The following is a 20,785-nucleotide window of genomic DNA, read 5'->3' as shown; positions in this document are numbered from 1 at the left end:
AAGGAGGTCTTAAAATGTACATAGGGAAATTTCATAAAATTTAACAAAAATTTGGGCAGGCAATTTAACAAAATTCGGACAAGGTCAGACAAGCCTCTAAAATCCTCAGTCCCAAGTCTGCAGACCTCAGTCGTGCTCCCTCGTTTATCAAACATTGTTCAAAGTTCATTAATACCGAAAGATCTCAAGGGCCAGAATCTCCCAACCAGTCAAACTAGTTATTACTTCTTCAAATGGTTCAAAACAGAGCAGTATAATGTGAATCGAACTAACCCGTCAGTGGACTTGTTCCCGGAGTTAGTCTATAAAACTCGAAGTCTAGCTCCCGCTGTCGCATAAACAATGTTGTTTACAGAATTCCTCATCACCAGTCCAACCGTAATCGAGCACAGGATAGATTCTAGTAATAGACACTTACTCGCCGGTCCTCTGTGAACATGACCGCGTTCCCATGCCAATTTACACAGGTGAGATTCATAATTAGTGCTCATGTGAAACCTCTCAAAATAACCAGTAAAGTAGCGTGTCAGATATTTGTAACCAATCAGGTCATTTCAGCCCTCACAAAACTTCCTAATCACAGATTCACGTCAAAATCGGATCTCTTGCATACGAGTTGGCCACGACCCTCTAAGAAGGATGGCGCTTGACGTGAGTTCTAGTGAGTGTAATAATATACGAAACATCATCCAAAATTCTTAAATGTAGCCGTTGGAGCTACAAGCTGGAGTACTGCCAGATTCATCTCGCTCCCGTAGCATAAAGGTTGTAGAGAACCCTGATATGATCCTTCAGATCTCCCCAACCCACAGATTGGAAAACAAAGAAGTGGATGAATCCTCGTGTGACTTTCTCTGCCTTAGCGAAACAATCCCGCATCCAGTAGCATGACAAAATATCAAACGAGATCGTGCAAGATATCCAACAGCATTGAGTAAGCTCACTACCATATAATCTAAAACCTGTACATGAGATGTGATGAACTTCATTTCGGCAGTCTCCACCACAATCTCCAGGAGTATTTCTGTTTATAATCATGCACATACTCCCTGAACAAAAATTTAAAACCTCCTCCAAATTAAACAAACATTGGGAATACATTCAGGATTCAAAATCTCCATGTTCACTTCATTTGTAAGAACTAAGAGGCGAAAATATTTCTTACCAGTTTCATAACCAGTGTAGCAGCACAAGAAGTCTTTCCCGATTCGTTTCTTCATCCACCCATTTAATTGCTCCAGTCAGAGTCCTTTCATAATCCTTCAGTATTCCAGACGACATAAGTTCCTCTATTTCTGAACTCACAGGGGTTAAAGCCATTCATGGCCTTGCCCATCAAAGCCATAGCAGCTATGCTTGGAAATTGTTTCTTTCGAAACTCATCGAGTGATGCCTTTGTACTACGTGGCTCGCAGAGCACGAAGGCTTCAGGCTTCTTTTGCAAGGAAGCAACTTGGTTGTGACACCACCGCTGAATCCAAGGGTGTGAAAGCAATGCATCTCGACTCTTCCCAACAGAACCACTGGAAGATGATTTACCACCTTTTGCTAACAAAGCAAATTGACCTAAAGCCATCTGTTCTTTGTCAAGACAATTACCAATTATCTGTTCTGGGCTAGTCGTCCTCTGCTTCATAACTTTGCCAACTAAATTATTGTCCTTTCCAGAGGAACAAGCATCCCCAACTTTTAAGCTTTCATCACCATGAGGTAAAGTCTCAGAAGTGCTCATCTTCAATCGTTTCAGCCATCCGGTTCTTTGCTCTGTTTTCCCATGACTGCAGAAGTAAGTTTGAGATTTGGAATCTGTCGCCTGATCAGCATGAGAAAAGAGATGCTCCACGTCCAAACTCTGGGTTTTTGAGGTACTTGGCTCCCTCTCATCAATAGAGCTTGACATAGATGTAAGTTCAAGATACTTCCGTTTTGGGGCTTTTGCCTCAGGCAAATCCCCATTTACTGCTTTACCTCCAACTTCACCCTCTGATGTGGCTGCAGCCAGAGAGAGTGATAGCTTTTGAGGCATAACAATGTCCTGCAATGTCAAAGGTGGCAAAAACTAAGTGGTAACAGAAACCCTGTAAACAAGGTTGCAAGAATCTAATGCTTCAAATGGACTGCTTCCAGCATACATTAGGAAAAACAACACTATAAGCAAATGCAATTCCAAGCTTTCTTCAACTTCAAATCCCTTGATCGCACATGCCTCAAACTCCAAGAATTCAATTAAGTAAATTGTCATGACTTATTCATATGCATGTCTTCCAGTATATCAGCATTATTTTATGTAAGTAGCTGACAGCATGATATCCTAATTAGCTCTTTCCGACAACTTGAAGACCATCTGCGTTGGACCAGACAGCAAAGGCATAATCTTACTTAAGCCATGAGAAATGACTAATGGCTGAAAATGCACAAGGATATCTGCAAGAGATACTTCAATAACAGCTGTCTCGTAAACGACAGAAAACCTCTACATCAAGAGAGATGCCTCCCAATGCCTCCCATCAGATTAGACCTCCATCAGCTCCAATGAGGGAAAACTAGGAAAAAAAAAATAGAATCCCCACTGGGTTTATGACTTAGCTTAGTTACACACTATGCGCAATTCAGCAAACCAAATTTTCAGTTGACATTGCAAGGACCTCAATACAGAAGATTATGGAAAGTCTGTATCCTCCACCAAGCATCAAGAAACAAGCCAGCTTCATTAGTAAATAAACCAATGAAAAGTTAAACTTATCGAAGAGAGCACATTTGGCAACCATTACCTTGTTCACCGGTGATGAAGCATCTCCTGCAATCAAAAGAGAGGAAACGAAATTTAGCAACATGCAAACACAACAGTAAAAATGTAAATGACAACGAGACCTAAATAACAGCATGAACTATTTGGAAATTAATCCTAAAGAAGTATCTGAAGTTAAGCCAAAGGATTGCAGCACTGCCATAGTCAAAGGACAACCACAGTTCTGCAATGATAGCAGTGTAGGTACACAAACCAGAAAGATGGTTCTCCCGAAAAGCATCCATATCCATTGTATCAGTTTCTGCAGATGATTCATTCTTTATTGCAATTGCAGAAGCTCTGCCATCTGCGGCATCTTCCTTTTCTTCACTGTCTGTAGTAGAGCTCCATAAAGGTTGAAGCTTCACTCCACGCTGACTACGAAAATCATTTGGAGACAAGCTAAGAAGTTCACCAAATGCATGCCCATTATATTTGGCGGCTACTGTTGACTCCCTGATGATTTGACCTCCTTCAGACGAGTTAACACCAAACTTCTTACCAAAGAACAAGTGATGTGTTGTTTGAGAAATTTTTGGCTGGAAACTTGAAAATCCTTCAGCAGAGTCTGCACTGGCACATATTTTCATTGTTTCCAGATCCAGAAGAGAGTGTCTTGGTCGAGAAGAATATTCTTGGAGTAATTTTTCTGGCTTTGACCCCTCTGGTGGACTGCTCTGGCATGGAAATAACTTATTAGTGAAACGATCTTGAATTTTCTGGTACTTTTTGCCTACTAAGACTGTTGTCGGGTTTTTGCTTGTGCTATTATCCTTTAGTAGTGGAGCACCATCACATATTGCAGTCTCAGACATGTGGGAGTGCAATGTACTCTCATCTTTCTTCTGATCAATACAAACAGCTGAGCAAGGGTGATAGTCACGATGGTCATGCTGCAGCTGAGAAAACTGGATGTTCCTGAAGTGTCCTTTGGCCATCAAAGAAGTGCTCAATGTAGTACTATTTTTTTGCCGATCCAGGGAGGTAACAATGGGAGTTCCCCCAGCTTCTTGTCCATCTGGAATACCTTGAGAGCTAGATGATACATGATTATCATGAAAAGAGCTAGAAAGAACTAGTTTCTTCTTCTCAAGAAAACTTTGTGATTTCACCGGCATCCCGGAATTATAGCTTGAATCTCTAAATTGAAGATGGCATTCCCTTGATTGCGTTTCTGCCTCAGGAGGAGCCCAAGAAGATGTTCTCTCTTTTCTATCTAGACATAGAGGAGAAGCATTTGTACCAACATGTGGCCTCAATGATTCAGCAAAAAAGTCAGCAGCTTCGTCATTCTTAAGAGTCAAAGAAGCATCTCCATTTGGGGAAAGGCCAGACAAAACAAAGGGCTGGGGTGATCTTTCTTTCATGAAATTTTCTGAAATCATCACTAGATTCTCGTTTTGCCTTCTAACAGATCCTGATGCTGCTACTTCACAAAATTGTTTGCCAGCTAATTCACACAGACTATCTGGTGTGCTAACAAGCCAGTTCCGCTTACCCTCAGAATCATTTTCCACGGACTCTTGATTAGTTGATAACCGATTCCGAGTAAGGGGTACGGATTTATGCCTTGTTCGCGCCCAGTGAGCCAACCATACAGATTCATAAGAATGCAAAGACTGCTCGGTTGTTTCTTTACTTTGATAAAATGACTGCTCAGCATGCTTCGACATGATAAAGAAAGTTGATGAAAGCTTCCGAGTTAGATGATGCCTCTTCCAGGGGAACCTGTAGTCAGCTGGGGGAAGCAAAAACCTGTCAAACATACAAGCTCCTTGTTAATAAAGCCAAAAGAATGTAATTAGCATAGAGAACGGCTGATCAGCATACGCACTCAAGTAACAAAAGATCGAATCAAACTTCCCAAATAGACTAGTTTGAAACTTAATGGAAAGCCAAGAAACATCAAGGAACATTTATTGCCAACGAACGGGAGTCTAACGGCACTTATAATAGTCTCCCCCCAAAACACCCACCCCCCTCCTCCTCCTCTCTTTCTCTTTTCTTTCTCTCCTTCACACCCCCACCTCTAGCATTCATGAACCATTTCTCTGATAAGATCAGTTGTTTTATTAATTGAGCACACAGCATCATGATAGAACAGAACATTCTTCGCAACCAAGCCAAAATAGCTCCAAAAAAAGACATGCCATCTTATCAGTAGGGAGAAAATTCAGGATGCTAATGCCAACTAAATTCTGTTCTTATGTTCCACAAATAAGCAAGGTCCCTATATGGATGTATCAGACTCGAATTCATTGTAACTCCTCCAAATAAATCAAATTCTAATTCCAGCAAACGATATCGGAAACTAAACATATGCGAGAATCAACCAAGAGCAACAGACACGTGCAAGAGGGCTTTTGAACCAAGCCATCCCATCTCCACAGAGCACAAATTCATCACTTCTCACGAATTTCAACCGAGCGACCTTAACAAACCGAAAATAGACAAACTCAGGTCGCTTCAGCGCGCAAAACGAAGAACGATATCACGACCCAAGAATTCCAGGGCAAAGAGAAAAAAAAAAAAAAAACAAACAACAAGCTCCATTTCCATCGAAACATGCTCGGAGAACTTTCTCGAAACAACCGTTAACTCCACGGCCGCAGGTCATACGAGTACGTAAACTCCACAACAAAACCAACCATAAATTCGCAGCTCTAGCAGTTCAAACTCACCGTCAGAGCTTGCCCAAGCAGATCCAGAAGCGGAGACGGGAACAGGAGTCCATCGACTAGGACGGGTGGCTTCCTTACTTCGCTTCTACGAGGAGAATTCCGAGGTCAGGGAAGCTTCGGCAACTGTATGAAGCTGGTGATTTCGATTAGAGAGAAGAGGAAGACGATGACGATGTAATTGGAAATTGGCACGAACTTACATATGAAGAAGCACTAGAAGAAGAAAGAGAACTGACACAGCCGAGCGACCTTCTTTTTTTTTTTTTTTTTATTTTTTATTTTTTTTGGGTTCATCTCAGCCACATCCGAGTTTTAAATTACATTATTTTCCAGGGGACCCACGAGCATGCGCTTTTTCTCAGGTCTCTTTAATTAGTTTATTACTAATATTGTCCAAATATCTTCCTTTTTATTTATGTTTCTGTGGTTTTTTTTTTTTTAGGATGCTAATTAACGACAAAGAAAAAGAGTCAGCGGCGAATCCTGGGTGGGTTTCCTTGTTGTCTGTTTTTACTTTTTTCGATAATCAATTTTTGAAAGTGCTAAAAAGGATTTTTAATTTATCGGTGCAAGAGGGCCTCCATACTTTTTTTTTTTTCCAATTTTCAATCGATGGCTAATTATGTCAGCTACTTTTAGCTTTATCCGTTCCGAATTTAGCTCGGAAAGAAAAGGAAAGAATGTTTTAAAACTCTATTTGTTACTCGAAAAATGAATAATTTAACCAATATTTTCACAGAAATGATCGTTTATATTATTGCTTACGTAAATGAATGAATCAAAAATAATATCATCATCCATGAAAATATTTAGATATTAATTATTATCGATAATAAAATAATTCTTATTAACTAATTATTTCAAGCGATATAATCAATTATTAAATCATTCTTTTTGGTGAAACAAACAGTGACTAATTATCATGTAGTTAAATTAGGTGATTGCTATTTATCAAGGGTATGTGGAGCATCCAAATGCAAAAATGATGGATTTGCTTAATATCGTCACATGCCACCGTATCTAAGATTTAATTCTAAATATGGTGGATGGAGTCATACAACGAGTGATTTTTCTCAATTTTTTGCATATTCCATTTGCATCACACTAGGAGATGAAAAATTGTAAATTGACTTACAAGTGGAAGGAGCATAGAAAAATTGCCTTATTTTAATGATCAAATTATTTGTATTAATCAATTAAATAATTTATGTTGTTGTGTAGAGAGAGTGCAAAATCTAGTGAGTCGAAAAACGGATCAAACTCTTAAATTTATAGGATCAGAGTCCATTGTACTTTTTCGCTAATTCCACCTTAGAAGACAAAAAAGTCCTTGAAAATTAGCATTTTCTATATATTTATGTATTGTTTTTTAGCAAGCCCGTCAAACTTAGAGAATTTGCCACTGAAAATATATAAGTCGAGAATATCGAACAACTTACAAAGCTTGATGATTTTGTAGTTTTTGTGACAAGAGAGGATACTCTAAATGAAGATTTATATATACAAAAAGAGATGGAATGTAATTTTTTTTTTTTGTCTGTCTTATCGTTAACTCTTTAATTTTTTATCTGTCTCTTCATAAAGCACGAGAGTCGAATCTCGTACTTCTCACTCCCAATCTCTTTATCAGTAGGGCTAAATATCTATCGCGTGATGCACAAAAGATTCAGCACACATAAGGCCCACCAATCAGAAAATTGTAGCTCAAGATATAAAATACAAATATTATTTCTTGTGAACCGGAATATCCTCCTTGGGAACAATGTATCCTGGTCGATCTACCATGCAACATGCATGCCCTCCTGCTTGGGCCTTTTTTTTTTTTAATTATTTAATTTTTCGCTTTCTCAGATTTCGAAAATATCTACTCCCCTTTGTAGTCAACCAAATATCTTCTTTAAAATTAAACGAAAAATCATCGACAATTTGATTTCGAAACGGTTCGTACTATTTAAATATTGACAATCATTTCCTTATTTCAGTCCTTCTCTTCTCACACTGGTTAATTTTCACATGTCGATCACAAAGCATTTTAAATAAAATAATTTCTTTTATAATCAATTTATTAAGGCAGTATTTATGTTTTCCTCAAGTGCTCACTATAAAATAATTTCTTTTATTGATCACTACCAATCTGGTCGCGTCGCTTATAAGTTAAACTTTATAAATCCACCATTCCATTACTGGCGTCAATCTAGGTTAAAATGATATTTTCTTCCAAATTAGAATAGCATTTTATTGATGCGATAATACCTCAAAATAATCGAAATTTCAAAGTGGAATCGCCTTAGAAATGAGTCCTAACTAAATCGAGTTAAATCGTAAAAAAACGTGCACGCTCCTAACTTGGAAATCAAAATTTTGACCAGCGCCAATAAAGCTCTCATTTGTCAATATCCCAAGTAGTTAGAACACACATTATGAGAAAATAAAGAGAGAGAGAGAGAGAGAGAGAGAGAGAGTGAGAATTTATGAACGACGCTTGCGAAATTCCTTGCTTTGTTGTCGAGGCGGGCACCACCCGGTGACTTTGGGTTGGACCCGACCCGGTTGCAAGAAAAGATCGGCCCTGTGGAGTGTGGAGAGAGAGAGAGAGAGAGGGGTCCAGAGGGGGGAGGACCGTGTGCGTGTCCCCACGCCTACCGCACATCCATGTCTTGGCCATCGTTCGTCCACGTCATCCTTAAACGGGGTGGAATATCTCAAGCATTTTCTGCCATTAGTCAGAATCAAATCGTTGTTTGATGTGCGATTTTCCTTCTATTTCTCACTTTTTATATTGCTAAGCGCCTTTAATTTTTGTTGAATTCTTTTTTTGGCGACATTTTAAGCCGCTCTAGAAAAATTCCCGCAAATTTTTTATTGACTGAGAAATTTATTTTACTTTTCAACGAATTTCGAATTTCGGATAAATTTGGTTGCCTTGAAGCCAGACTAAGAAGCGTAAAAGTGATTGGGACATGAGAATAGCGTAAGGTAGACGCGGCCGGTTCGGTGGAACCGCCGGTTCCGGTTCAGGAACCGGCGGTTCCGGTTCCACGAAAAGGTGGAACCGGAACCGGCCGTGAAAAATGGCGGTTCCGGTTCCGGGCCGGTTCCCGGGCCGGTTCCGGTTCCGCTTCGGAACCGGCGGTTCCGGTTCGGAACCGCCGGTTCATTCCGATTCATTTTTAATAATAATTTTTAAAATAATAAATAATAAAATAAATATAATAAATTATAAATTATAAAATACAATTAAATTGTACATTGTAATAAAATATGGGAAAAAAAAAAAAGAAGGAATGGGCTTGAACTTAATGAATTATCATTAAGCGACCTACATATCTTCTTGGGGATAGAAGAATCAAAGCCCATGTAGTTCTTTTTACCTTTGAGAACCCCAACTTACCTCATCGTCAATCGTCGCTACCCGTTGTGGTACCCGTGGCGGTGGTATCTCCAACATCATCGCTAAAAAATTCGTGTTCACGATCTAACTCTTGGTGTCGATATTTCGCCCTCGTCCAATCGCCGACACAAGCTTGAGCTTCCACGAGTCCGGGCTTAATCTTGAACGGCGAGAGTCCAAAATTAATCCTCCGGAACTAAATGCTTGTTCAACTGCAACCGTTGAAGAAGGGGTTGCTAATATTTGACGAGCGATGAGGGCGAGAACCTGGATACTCGATTTGGTGACTCTTCCACCACTTCAGGATTTCGAAATCAGTACTATGTTCTGCATCACGAAACTCAAATTGAGTGGTTAAATATTTTTCTAATTCAGAAATATTACCTGTTGCCCCTTTTTGTTTTTTTTTGCCTACTCTTAAGCATATTATACCCTCTACTAAGTGAACTACCACCTTCGCTACGTGAGGCGGTAGATTGTAAAGATCCAGAATCACTTAAACCATATCTACTACAAAATTCTCCATATAATGCTACTATAGATTCTTTAACATGTCCTAATATATTTAAAATATCTATTGAATCATCCAAATGTAAACAATCATGATAATACACATTCAAATAATCTTGTAAACCGTCTAATTTAATACGTGGATCAAAAACAATACCAACTAAATAGACAAGAGGAATTTGCAAATAATAATGCAACCATTTTTCTCGCATTACTAAAATAGTTTGACCTAATTCGGTATCTTTTTCATATTCACTAAAAACACTACTAATATTAACACACTCTATTAAAAATAAATGCGTTGTAGGATAATAAATACCAGATAAAGTCTTAGTAGCATCATTAAAAATTTTCAAAATATCTAAAATTTTCTTGCAAACGTCCCAATGTTGAGGAAGTAAAGTAATTTCGGGAATATTTTGTGAAATAAACATACATAATAAATCTTTATATTCAAAAGTTTGCCGAAGCAACTCGTACGTAGAATTCCAACGAGTCGGAATATCTTTTGGAAATCTTCTTGGCCTTCTCCCATTTTGTTTACAAAATTTTCCCCATGATTTCATACATTGGGGACGACTCCATAAAAATTTAATTGCACTTTTTATTGGGGCGAGAGAAGTGTCAAGAGTTCGTAAACCATTTTGTACACATAAATTTAAAACATGACAAGCACATCTAATGTGAAAAAATTGTCCGCCAAAAGTGGGTTTGCAAATATTTTCTAATTCGGGAATAGAAGCGGTATTTGCGGCGGCATTATCAAAACCAATTGAAAATACTTTATTTATTAAATTATATTCTTCTAAAACTTGCCTAATTATTCTATAAATATTATGAGCCGAATGGCTTTCATCAAAAACTCGGAATGCAATAAGTCTTTTTTGAATCATCCAATTGTCATCTATCCAATGACACGTGACACCCATATAAGAATGAATTTGCCAAGGATCACTCCAAATATCGCTACCTATATGCACACGTCCATTGAATTCATCAAAAAATTTTGCTAAAGATTTTTTTCCTTTTTTATAAAGATGAAAAACTTCCCGTTTAAGAGTATTTTTTGGAATAGTTGGCGCTATGGAACCAACGCAAGATTTATCAAATATTTCATATTAAAATTTTCACCGGTATTAAACGGAGCATGATCAAGGGCAACATATTCACCTAATGTTTGTTTATAAAGTGCTTCGTGAAACGAAATAAAGGATGAGGCTTAGAAGTGGCGTACCCGGAAATTTGTTGTTGCGTATTGTCGATCCCCGCTTGCGTTGGATGTTTTTTTATCAAATGCCGACGGAATGTTCCGTAACCGTCTCCTTTCGTGAATTTATAAGTTTGCGAACAATATTTACATTTTACATTATACTTACCTTCGACTTCATCACGTACCTTGTCGAAGTGTAGCCACAAGTCCGATGTATTATCTCGGCCCTTCCGTTCCGGCTCATTTGCCGTTGACGTTTCTTCGACACCGAGTGGGAGGATGAAGACTTTCTTGTGTTGGGATGTGCTCGACGTTCGGAATCGGGACATAGTTGATATTATCGTCGTCGTCTTCCCAACTTGCATACTCACGAGGATCGTATTCATGAAAGGGATAGTCGGAATCTCCCATAGCCATCTTGCCCTTGTCGCATTTCTGCTTCCACTTGCCATTTTTTGAGAGAATTGATCGGGATTGAGAGAATTGGGAGAATTTGAACGATTTGAGAGGATTTCGAGAGAATTCGAGAGATTGTTCGGAGAATTTGTGACAAAAATGAAAGGGGAAGCATATGTATTTATAGGCAAGAATCATTTTTTTTTTTATTATTTTTTTTTAAAAAAAAAGAAAAGCAACGGCCAAATTGGCCGTTGCACGTTGGCAACGGCTCTTTGGGCCGTTGCCAACGGCCCAAAGCGGCGCGGCCGCGGGGGAGGGGGGGCCGGGCGGGAGCCCAACGGCTCTCGCCCCGGCCCACCATCTTTTTTTTTTTTTTCGGTTGAACCGGCCCGGAACCGCCGGTTCCGGGCCGGTTCCCGCGTTTCCGGAACCGTGGGCCCGGTCAACGGGCCGGTTCGGGGCCGGTTCCGGGCCCGGTCAACGGGCCGGTTCCGGGCCGGTCAACGGGCCGGTTCCGGGCCGGTTCCGAGCCCACGGGCCCAAATGGCACTCACTAGCGTAAGGGGATTGGGCATGCACGCGTTGACAACGAAGGTGATTTTGCTGTCCGCGATATTTCTTATAATAAAGATTTCTACTAACAATCCCTCTCAATGCCAGTTTGTTTTGGTCCTTTTTCGCCATAAACGACTTGTTGATTTCCTCATTAAAACTTCAGATATTATCAAAATTCTTAGATATTGTGAAAATTTCTCTTGGCATGTTACCAATTCTCCGATCATTAGGGCTGATCGGTTCATGAGTGGGTCAATTTCGAATTCTAATCCCCAAGCGCGTCAATTCTCGGCCTAGAATCGACCCTCTTTTGGCCTAGCATTAAAAATTAAGTTCTTATATTGAAATATAAAACTTGCAACATTTTATTACAAAAGCATATATCGGTTAAGTTGTCATTTATTCATATAGAAGACCATGGTTCAATGCTCACTCAGTCCAATTTTTTTTTTTAATCTATTCCTAGAGGAGATTTCAAAAGCAGTTTGAACCGGTTTCGGGATAGAAAATGCTAGTCTTGGTCTTCATACCAAGAACCAAACCGGTCCTAGGCCAATTCTTGGTTCGCGAACCCGGTTCTCTAGAACTGAATCGATTTTCCCTAGAACGGCTTTGAATTCGTCGGTCCAGGCGAGATCGATCCGTTTTCGGAGTAAATCGGTCACGGTGCTCACCCCTACCAGTTATAGATTGACTTGTTGTAAATAGGTCGGTAGGAATTTCGATCAAATAGATAAATCTTCTATATAATTTCATTCCCATTTGGGCTCATTAGCTTATCTCCATCTATATGGGTCGTATTGTTAATATTTGGGTACCTTAAAATTTTCACGTATTTTGTAATAAAGTAAAAGTAGCGAGGCGCAATATTAAAGGGGAGGGGGAGTAAAGGCAAAAATTCCGAAAGAACTTTCATTTAGAGGAAGAAAACTAGTTACTCTGTTTAGCCTATCATTTGGCGAGTATTCCACACTCGAGAGCAAAATGCATGAGCGGGTGTTAATAGTTGCCAAAAATAACGTGAAAAATATGGTCGAACTTGTAAGGGCAAAGGTAAAGACTAATCTCCATGTAAGGCGGGCGAACCGGGATAACTTGCATTCGAGAGTAGACCCTTCCTTTACTTCGTCCTCGTTCTTTATACCACGTCAACAAAGCCGACACTAACGGTATGTACGGGAGCGTATATATCCTTCTTCACGTCGCGTGGCATGCGCCAAACTACCTGAAAATGTGATCTTGCAATAGTGTAAATCAAAATTTCTTCATCCCTAGAGTTAAATAACTCGTTTTGAAAATGATTCTCCATACCCGACTCGCTTATCGATAGAGCGAATTGACCTCTGTGTTCTATCCCCTAGGGTTTCTCTCCTCCCCAAGCCGTCGCCAAGCTCCTCTTTTCTGCAGCGAATTTTCTGAGGTAGAGGGAGGGATCTTTCTCTCTCTCCTTTTTAATCTTCCTGTTTTTCTATCTCCTCAAATTTCTTTTTGAAGATTTCTTTGTTGATCTCGCCTCTTTCGTTCTGCTTCTTTCACGAGGAGAGTTTTTGTTGGTGAGCTTAGAAGTTCGAAGCATGAGCATCTAAAAAGACTTTGCTATTCCAGATCTGCTCGCTCGTTTCGGTTCAAGTACTTGCTCCTATAGTCGAGCGCGGCTTCTCTCTTGCTTCAACAATCGGCTTTTCTGAAAGTAATTTCATGATCACTTGGTATCAATTTTGCAAGCCTTCTCTCTCAATCTAGAGTTATATTTAGATTTGGGTGCTCTTATATTCCGATTTAGAAATATATCTGGAATTTACAAGGCGTTTTATGTGCTTTTTCAATCTGTTAGTGTTGTTGTTGTCTCTATACGATGATAGTGCTGGGAACGCCGTACATAGGCGCACACCGTCTTTTAGCAAAACCGTAGCTATCGAAAAAAGAAATCTGGACGTGTACCCATTATTGATCGGCCGCGGATTGTGCAGTGATGCTATGAAAGACTTGTTTTTGTGAAATGAGAGAGTTCCTGCAAGCTGTATCAAGTTGATTTATCTTTCAAATTTATTTATTTTATTCGATTCTTATCTTTATTTTAAAGTTATGTATTTATGGTTTAAGTGAAATGAAAATCTCTTTTTGATCAATAAAAAAAAAATCTCCGTTCTGGTCATGAAACAGAAAGGAGGCCATGTGGGGCTGGACATGGAAGGGACATCGCCGACAAAATGCAGGGCTCGAATTTTCATCAATGGCCATTCCTTTGTCCAAGCGACATCCTCACAAGGGGGAGAGAGAGAGAGAGAGAGGAAAAAAAAAAAGAGAGCTAGCTGGAAAGAAAAGGACGTGATTTGAGAAGACGTTGCCTACCCACCGACGCACTTTGGATTCATTCGCAGTTATTTTCGATTCCGCACTCGCACTCTTTTATGATGTATTTGTTTAGGAATTGGTCTCAAAATCAAATTATAAGCGGGAATCGTGTAACAACCTGAGGTCGCCATCGCTGGCCTCTGGAGAAGCTTGCTCTCGCTGGCCGCTGACGAGGTCGGGCTCGTCCAGATCTGGAGAGGCGCGATCTCGCCGGCCCTCGCCTCTGGCCGATTGCATGGCTCAACGGCCTGCTGGAAGAAGAAGGAATGAAAAAAAAAAAAACAGAGAAAGAAAAGAAAAACAATAAAAATGGAAAAAAGTATTAAAATTTTATAAAAAAATTAGCCATGTTAGCGTCGGTTCTACGACGTCGGCGATGTCCCGCCAAAATTGATCGGAATGAATGAATTGGTACAAATGCAAAAAGTTTAAAACTGAATTGGCAAAAAAAAAAAAGTATATGACTTAATTGACACAATTGCAATATGTTTAAGACTTTTTTGATAATTTTCCCTCCGTAAAGTAATAGCAATGGAATGATAGGTAAATACACTCTTTAAAGGAATTGGTTTCTTTACTCCGCGTAATTTCTTTCTCGATAAAAAAGGAAAACGCAAAATATTGTACTATGAGTGAGAATCGTAATTTATTATTCATCACTTCTTTTTTTAGTTGATTTCTTTATTCACTGTACTTTTTCTTTCAAAAAAAAAAAAAGATCAGTACTGTTGATTATGATGGGGACTTTAAGGTGAATTCATTTGATTTTATCTTCCTAGCTATACTCCTAATGACATAACTGGAAAATAGAGTGGTCTCGCTCGGGGTACGAGCAAACGTTACACCCCGGACGAGTCCCGATCTGGTTCACCTAGAAGCTGTGGGCCCACACTTGTGCCCTAAATTGTAGACGAAGTTGCCATAAAGGACATTATGCGCTATTAAAAATTTAAAATCACTGCCTAATATTTAATGAACCCAATAAGAAAATATATACGCGTTCGGGCATAAGTACACAACATAACTTGTATGTTAACTAAAAAAGGAAGGAAAAGGGAAATGTTTGATTTTTGTTATCTAATTAACATGCTCGTCGATATTTATCGGATATTTTGTATCATTTATATTTGATTTTTGAAAAGAAAAATCGTTCCGAATCAACAAATTTCATTCCAATAAATCGTGTAACGACTTAAAGTCCCCCAATCTGAGTAAAGAGCATAATTGTACTATTTTGGCGGCAATTGCGAAGCAATTTTGTCTTTGAGACTTCAAATAAGTGACGCGAAAAGTCATTATAAAAAAAATAGGGATTGATTGTGTGTAGTTTCGATCCCAATAGAGCTCAATTACGCGAAAATTGGAGCAATTTAGAAGGAATGACACATGGTGGCCGAAGGATACATGGGCCCGCACATGCGTGACACGTGGCGGGCATGCTCCAAGCCACCACCCTACTATTTAAGCCCTAATCACCGTCCCGACGCCATCTTGCTCACACTCCCACCGACGCGACGTCATTTTCTCCTTAATCTGAATTCCATTTGTTTCCCTTATCTGAACTGTAAATATTTGTTGCGTAGGCTATACAAGGTGACAAGAAAAGTAACCCATAAAACATCACTTACCACTACAACACATGTAAATATATACCTTTTGAAATTACTATCTTATTATCCCAATGAAAGCCAATCATGCAATATCATTTATAATTAAACTACACGTTGTGCTCTTAATAGAATTCGACGCACAATTACAACGAAATAAAAAGAAAAAGCGAGATAGAGAAATTAAGACACAACATTTATTCCGATTCACCATTAAACTAGGGGTACATCCAATAGATGATTTCACCATACTTTACACCTTGCATTGTTACAATCTTCAATTACAAGAGAATGGGATTGTATATAAACTCGGTAGCTATTTATGGGCCAAAACTCAAATTACAAATAAATTACAGGCTCAAATCAAAAAGCTCTTTGGCGTCCAAGGGCGCTACCCCCTCTGACCCTGCCGGGGTGGCTCCCCCGAACCCCGCTTGCTCACTGAAGAGCGAGACTCCATACTTTCATGTCGATATGTAGTATAAACCACACTCCAATCATTCTCACACACATTCAATTCATGCGCAAGTACCAATAAATCTTCTGAACTTCCGAATCCTTTGACTTTTGGTTTCTTATATTATCTGTCTTTGTTTGTGCTTCGGACTACAAAAGCCAAAGGGTATTCTTTACCCATCCCCGATGGACGCTCACACGGTAAGTTGGGTAAGTTGGGTCATTGCTGTCTTTATGGAATAAAACTCTTGTTCATCGTGGACGTAATTTTCTTAGAGTAAATTAAAAGTAATTACAGCCTAATCTGAATCATATTGTTATACTAAAGATTAACGTTGTTGAGTTAATTGAGCTGAAAAAGCAAGATCACCCAAATTTACTTCTCGGTTCTTTTATTGTGGATTGCCCAATGGGGATCGCAACACCTAATGAACTTGCGTCGTTTGTTTGAGGCTTTGTCATCCACGTGAGGGCAAAAAAAGGCATGACAATTGAATAACAAATTAAAAATTTTCGGAACACTTTGGAAATAAAAACGTGTATAATAAAAAAGTGTTCCCAAAGTATTTCGGGAACACTTTCGAGAAACAGAAACACTTTTGGAGTATAAATAAGAAACAAAAAAAACTTGTTTCTATGTTTCTGGAACACTTTTTAGAAACTCATTTAGAGCATTTTTTAAAAATAATTGGGAACAATTTTATTTTTGAACACACTCTCTTCTCTTTTGTTTTGCATGATATTGACACCTGATTTTAGAATCATGACATGAGACTTTGATGCAGTGCATCTCATTTTAGTCCTCATGTTTGGAAAAATTGCACAATTGGACTAAAAGGACCTAAACGCATAAATATTTTTCATTTTAATCTTCGATTTTACTTAAAGTGTAATTAATATTTTTCTAGGGGTCCCCCGTTTAAAAATAATCATATTTTTAACTATTTGGGAACATTTATGTGTGATTCATAATTGTAATTTTTCGTATCTATAGAAAATATATTTGATGTTCTCGTTGTCCAATTCCTATTCGTCTTCTCGTTCAATTTTTTTTTTTTATAGTTGATCTCGTCCATATTGTAATTTGATAAATCATGCATAAATTACTTATACATATATTGGTCTAATTTCATTTAGTAAATTGAGCAAATGAGATTTAATTTGATTTAGTAAGTTAAAGAGATAAAGACATCTTAATTTTAATATATATATAGTCCCCTTAATTAAATGAAAAAAATTAGGAACGATTTTTTTTGCAGTTACCAAACGAGTTTCTTTTTTTTTTTGTTCCAAGAACATAAACTTTATTCAGTTACCAAACGCGTTTGTGTTCCTTTTTTGTTACGGGAACATAATTTTTTTGGAGTTACCAAATACATTTTTGTTCCCAAAAATCGTTGTCGGGAATAGAAATAGAAAAAAAATGTTTCTGTTCCAAAATTTGTTTTGGGAACAAAAACGTTACCATACATAGCCTTAAGTGCCAAATCGAAAAAAAAAATGATCATTTTAGTGCCAATTGGGAGAGATTCCGGCCAACTACTTAAGTGTCATTTATTTTTAATTTTTTAATATTACGTGGCAATTTTTAAAAAAAATCAGGCCATGTGGCGTCCACGTGGACTTTTAAACTTAAAAATAAGTTATTTTTTGAATTAAAATTAAATAAAAAATAGGGGAAAAATATAAAAAGAAGGTGAAAAAATGGGTTGTTTGGAGTGGCAAAGGCTTGCACAGCCTCGTCGTTGCAACTCCAATTTTTTTAAAATTTTTTTAATATTGCATTGATTTTTTTTATTATTAATTTTTAGCTTTTTATTACTAACTAGGATCATGCAGTGAGCCACGTAGATGCAACGTAAGATTTCTCGCGAAGCTCACCGGAGTTGGTACTGAAATAACCATTTTTCAAAAAAAATTATCACTTAAGTGACCCAAAAAATAATTTTGGCACTAAAGTGAGTGCTGTACATAAATATTGTCACTTGAGGTGTCCTTTTGTCACACATTTTCTATATAACAATTTGTTACAAGGAGCTCCTTATTGTTTTCTATATAAAGTATTTTCGCTAAATCTAAAAGCAACTCAAAATGTAAGCTCGTGTATGAAAACTAGTGAAATTATAGGAAACTAAAGTTTTACATAAATTGTGTCAACTTGTGTCAACTTGATTAACATGAAGAGTGATAATTCCCGAATGAGATCGGCCCGTGTCATTCGAAAGTGGCGCATACAACATATTAGATTAAACCTACTATAGGACCTTTGGTAGCTTATAATACGTTGCAAGATATAAGAATTGTACTTTTTTGCTTGAACTTTATCAACGTTAATCCCGTTCTCATCTCTTTCGAATCGTCTGCCCTAATGCATTCATGCCTTTATTTTTCGCACGCAACCATAATTCTTCACCATCTAGACCCACTCAAGATTTTTCTTTCTTCTTTGGAATTCTTTGGCCAAAGGCTAACTTAATTTAATAAGGGAAATAGATATTCACATCGAACGCTAGTGGATGATGAAGTATATACACAGGCATTAATGACTTGCACGAGGGTATTGATAACGTGGTGTGTCGGGATACTTGTGAAGCATACTTAGCAAAAATTTCTTGTAATTTTCATTGCATTAATTATATAACATGAGAGACGGTGTATTGAAAGTTCCAACTTTTCCTTCAACGAATGTTTGACAAAATCCTCTAGATTGCGTTTGGTCGTCTGAATTTTTTGTCAGAATAGGACTAAAAGGATATGGTATGAAATTCAGAGATGTTGCGATATCATATTCATTGTTTGGTAAATCACAAAAATAAAGTTAGCGTTTTATATCATATCCCATCCATGGTTAATACGAACAACGCATCTATGTAAATGAACTTGCAAATGCATGAACATAAATAAAACAATCTCTTAAGATTCATTGCTGAAGAAACTACAAATGCACATACGGATATAACCTCCGTCGATCAATCCATGATTATTATACGATCTCAGCCTTAAACAGCAAAACAACTCATTGCACCATTCTAGAGTCATAGATTCGACTATGATAAGAAAAGTAAATGAGCTCCAACAATATCGACGAGGTAAATTGGCCAACAAATGCCAAAAGTGGGAAAACATAGAGAAAACATGATCATTCACTTTCGTGATTATGAAAAGTATAGTTTTTTTATTCTCTTGCTACTTTCGTGAAACTTCAACGTGAACCACGGAATTATGGAGAAGAAGGAACTTCGACTCTTTTGCTATTTCGTAGACTTTTGACGTGAATTAGACAAGGACAGAGAAGAGGGAGCTTTTACTATCTTGCTGTCTTCGTGGGGTTTTGATGTGAACAAAAAATCTACAGAGGAGCCACGAAACTTCAACATGTATCAGAGATTCAGAGGAGAGAGAGTGGAGAGGATAAATTTTTTGGGAAAATTTCGAATAAGGGCCTAAAGTGCATTTATTTTCTTAAATAAGGGCTCAAAGTGGATTTTGCTTCAAATAAGGGCCTAAAGTGCGGTTATTATTTCAAAAAAGGGTCTAGGCAATTGGCAATTTTCATCTTTTATTATTTTGAATTTTTTTTCCTTTTTTTTTCCTTTTATTTTTCTTTTTCCCCTCCTCTCCCTTAGCCATCACCGTCCCTTGCCCTAATAAGCAAGGGGCTTCGCGCGGAGTTCCCGAAATCCCAGGAGATCAACAAGATCAGCCTCACGGTCAAGTGGTGCCCGTCGCTCGACTCGTTCTTTGACCTCATGTCGCTGCTCTATGAGTGCATTGCGAAGCGGGTCTTCCCGCGGGACCGGTTCCCCGAGTACGAGGGCCTCAAGGAGGCACACTATGCTTACAGGGTCCGGAACCGGCTCTGGAAGGACGCCCTTGTCCAACTCCGGAGTGTCCTGGAGCTGCCGGAGGTGTACATGAATGCGGGCCAGTGGGGCGACATCCCGTACAGCCGGGTTGCCTCTGTCGCCATGAAGCTCCGCAAGAACAATTTGCCGTGAAGTTGGGGCTCTCCAAGGCCCGAGCTTTGTGTCAAAGGTTGCTCTGCTTCGACGACCTCGGCATGACCTATCTTTTCAACCCTCTGACCTGAGAAATCGTCCCGCTGACGAGCGCCAACCAGTCGCGCCTGCTGTCCAGTGCCATGTGATCGCACCTGCGTAGTATTGGAATCGGGGTGGACCATCTGACCAGCTGCTACAAGATCGTGCACGGGAGCTACTTTAACGACCTTGCAGTCGACAAAATTACGGCAGCCAGCCGACCAACTTGAAGTTTCGGCATGTAACAGTGAGGGGTCGCTGCCAACTTGATGTTCTGGGCTGTGGTAGCCAAAAGATTGCGCTCAACCGCTAGAAAAGCTTATGGGATCGTGCTGATCTTGTTGGCCGAACCATCGCGCTGAGATGCTCAGAGAGGGAGTGAGCTCATCCTCGGCTTTACAGACCGAGAAGAAGAGGAAGAAGAAGTGCTATAGGTTAACATTGGCGACAGCATTGAAGAAGACGATCTCTGGTTTGCTTATTAGAGAGGGCAAGGGACGGCGACGGCTAAGGGAAGGGGAGGGGAAAAATAAAAATAAAAGAAAATCAGAAAAAAGGAAAAAAAATTGCAAAATAGTAAACGACGAAAATATCTTTGCCATTTTTTGAAATAATGATGATGCTTCAGGCTCTTATTCAAAATAAAGTTCACCTCGGGTCCTTATTTGAAAAAATAAGGGCACTTTAAACTCTTATTTAAAGTTTTACATTTTTTTTAAACCACATTGCCCCCAATTTTTCAAGAATTAGAAATATCATTTTTCAAGTCTAAATTTGTTGATTCAAAAATATG

At 38.7% G+C, this 20,785-nt stretch overlaps 1 protein-coding gene across 5 annotated transcripts; it reads right to left on the bottom strand.

Moving 5' to 3' along the window:
- Positions 1-930: 930 nt before the first annotated feature.
- On the bottom strand, positions 931-5,725 carry LOC115737153. Of its 5 annotated transcripts, XR_007198418.1 has the most exons (5): positions 5,470-5,725; positions 3,003-4,543; positions 2,772-2,797; positions 1,166-2,035; positions 931-1,068 (listed from the first exon to the last, which is right to left on the bottom strand). XR_007198418.1 is itself a non-coding variant. In XM_048278921.1 (4 exons), exons 2-4 carry the CDS (start codon positions 4,459-4,461, stop codon positions 1,253-1,255), a joined length of 2,268 nt encoding a protein of 755 aa, XP_048134878.1. In that variant the 5' UTR covers positions 4,462-4,543; positions 5,437-5,725; the 3' UTR covers positions 931-1,252. The 5 variants fall into 5 exon arrangements, 4 of the variants coding, with proteins under 4 accessions (XP_048134878.1, XP_048134879.1, XP_030525008.1 ...); XM_048278921.1 differs by having other exon boundaries at positions 931-2,035; positions 5,437-5,725; XM_048278922.1 differs by having other exon boundaries at positions 931-2,035; positions 3,003-4,526; positions 5,437-5,725.
- Between the last annotated feature and the right edge of the window lie 15,060 nt (positions 5,726-20,785).

This window comes from Rhodamnia argentea, chromosome 5, assembly GCF_020921035.1.
Source record: "Rhodamnia argentea isolate NSW1041297 chromosome 5, ASM2092103v1, whole genome shotgun sequence".
Lineage (NCBI taxonomy): Eukaryota > Viridiplantae > Streptophyta > Magnoliopsida > Myrtales > Myrtaceae > Rhodamnia > Rhodamnia argentea.
This window is presented reverse-complemented; position numbering and strand designations above follow the sequence as displayed.

Bases quoted from the DNA above. Each gene is read 5' to 3' on its own strand.
- LOC115737153 (XM_048278921.1), bottom strand. From the start codon at position 4,461: ATGTCGAAGCATGCTGAGCAGTCATTTTATCAAAGTAAAGAAACAACC. The intron at 2,798-3,002 runs GTTTGTGTACCT...TTTTGATTGCAG, and splicing joins TCGGGAGAACCATCTTTCTG to GAGATGCTTCATCACCGGTG. The intron at 2,036-2,771 runs GTAATGGTTGCC...TTGACATTGCAG, and splicing joins CTTCATCACCGGTGAACAAG to GACATTGTTATGCCTCAAAA.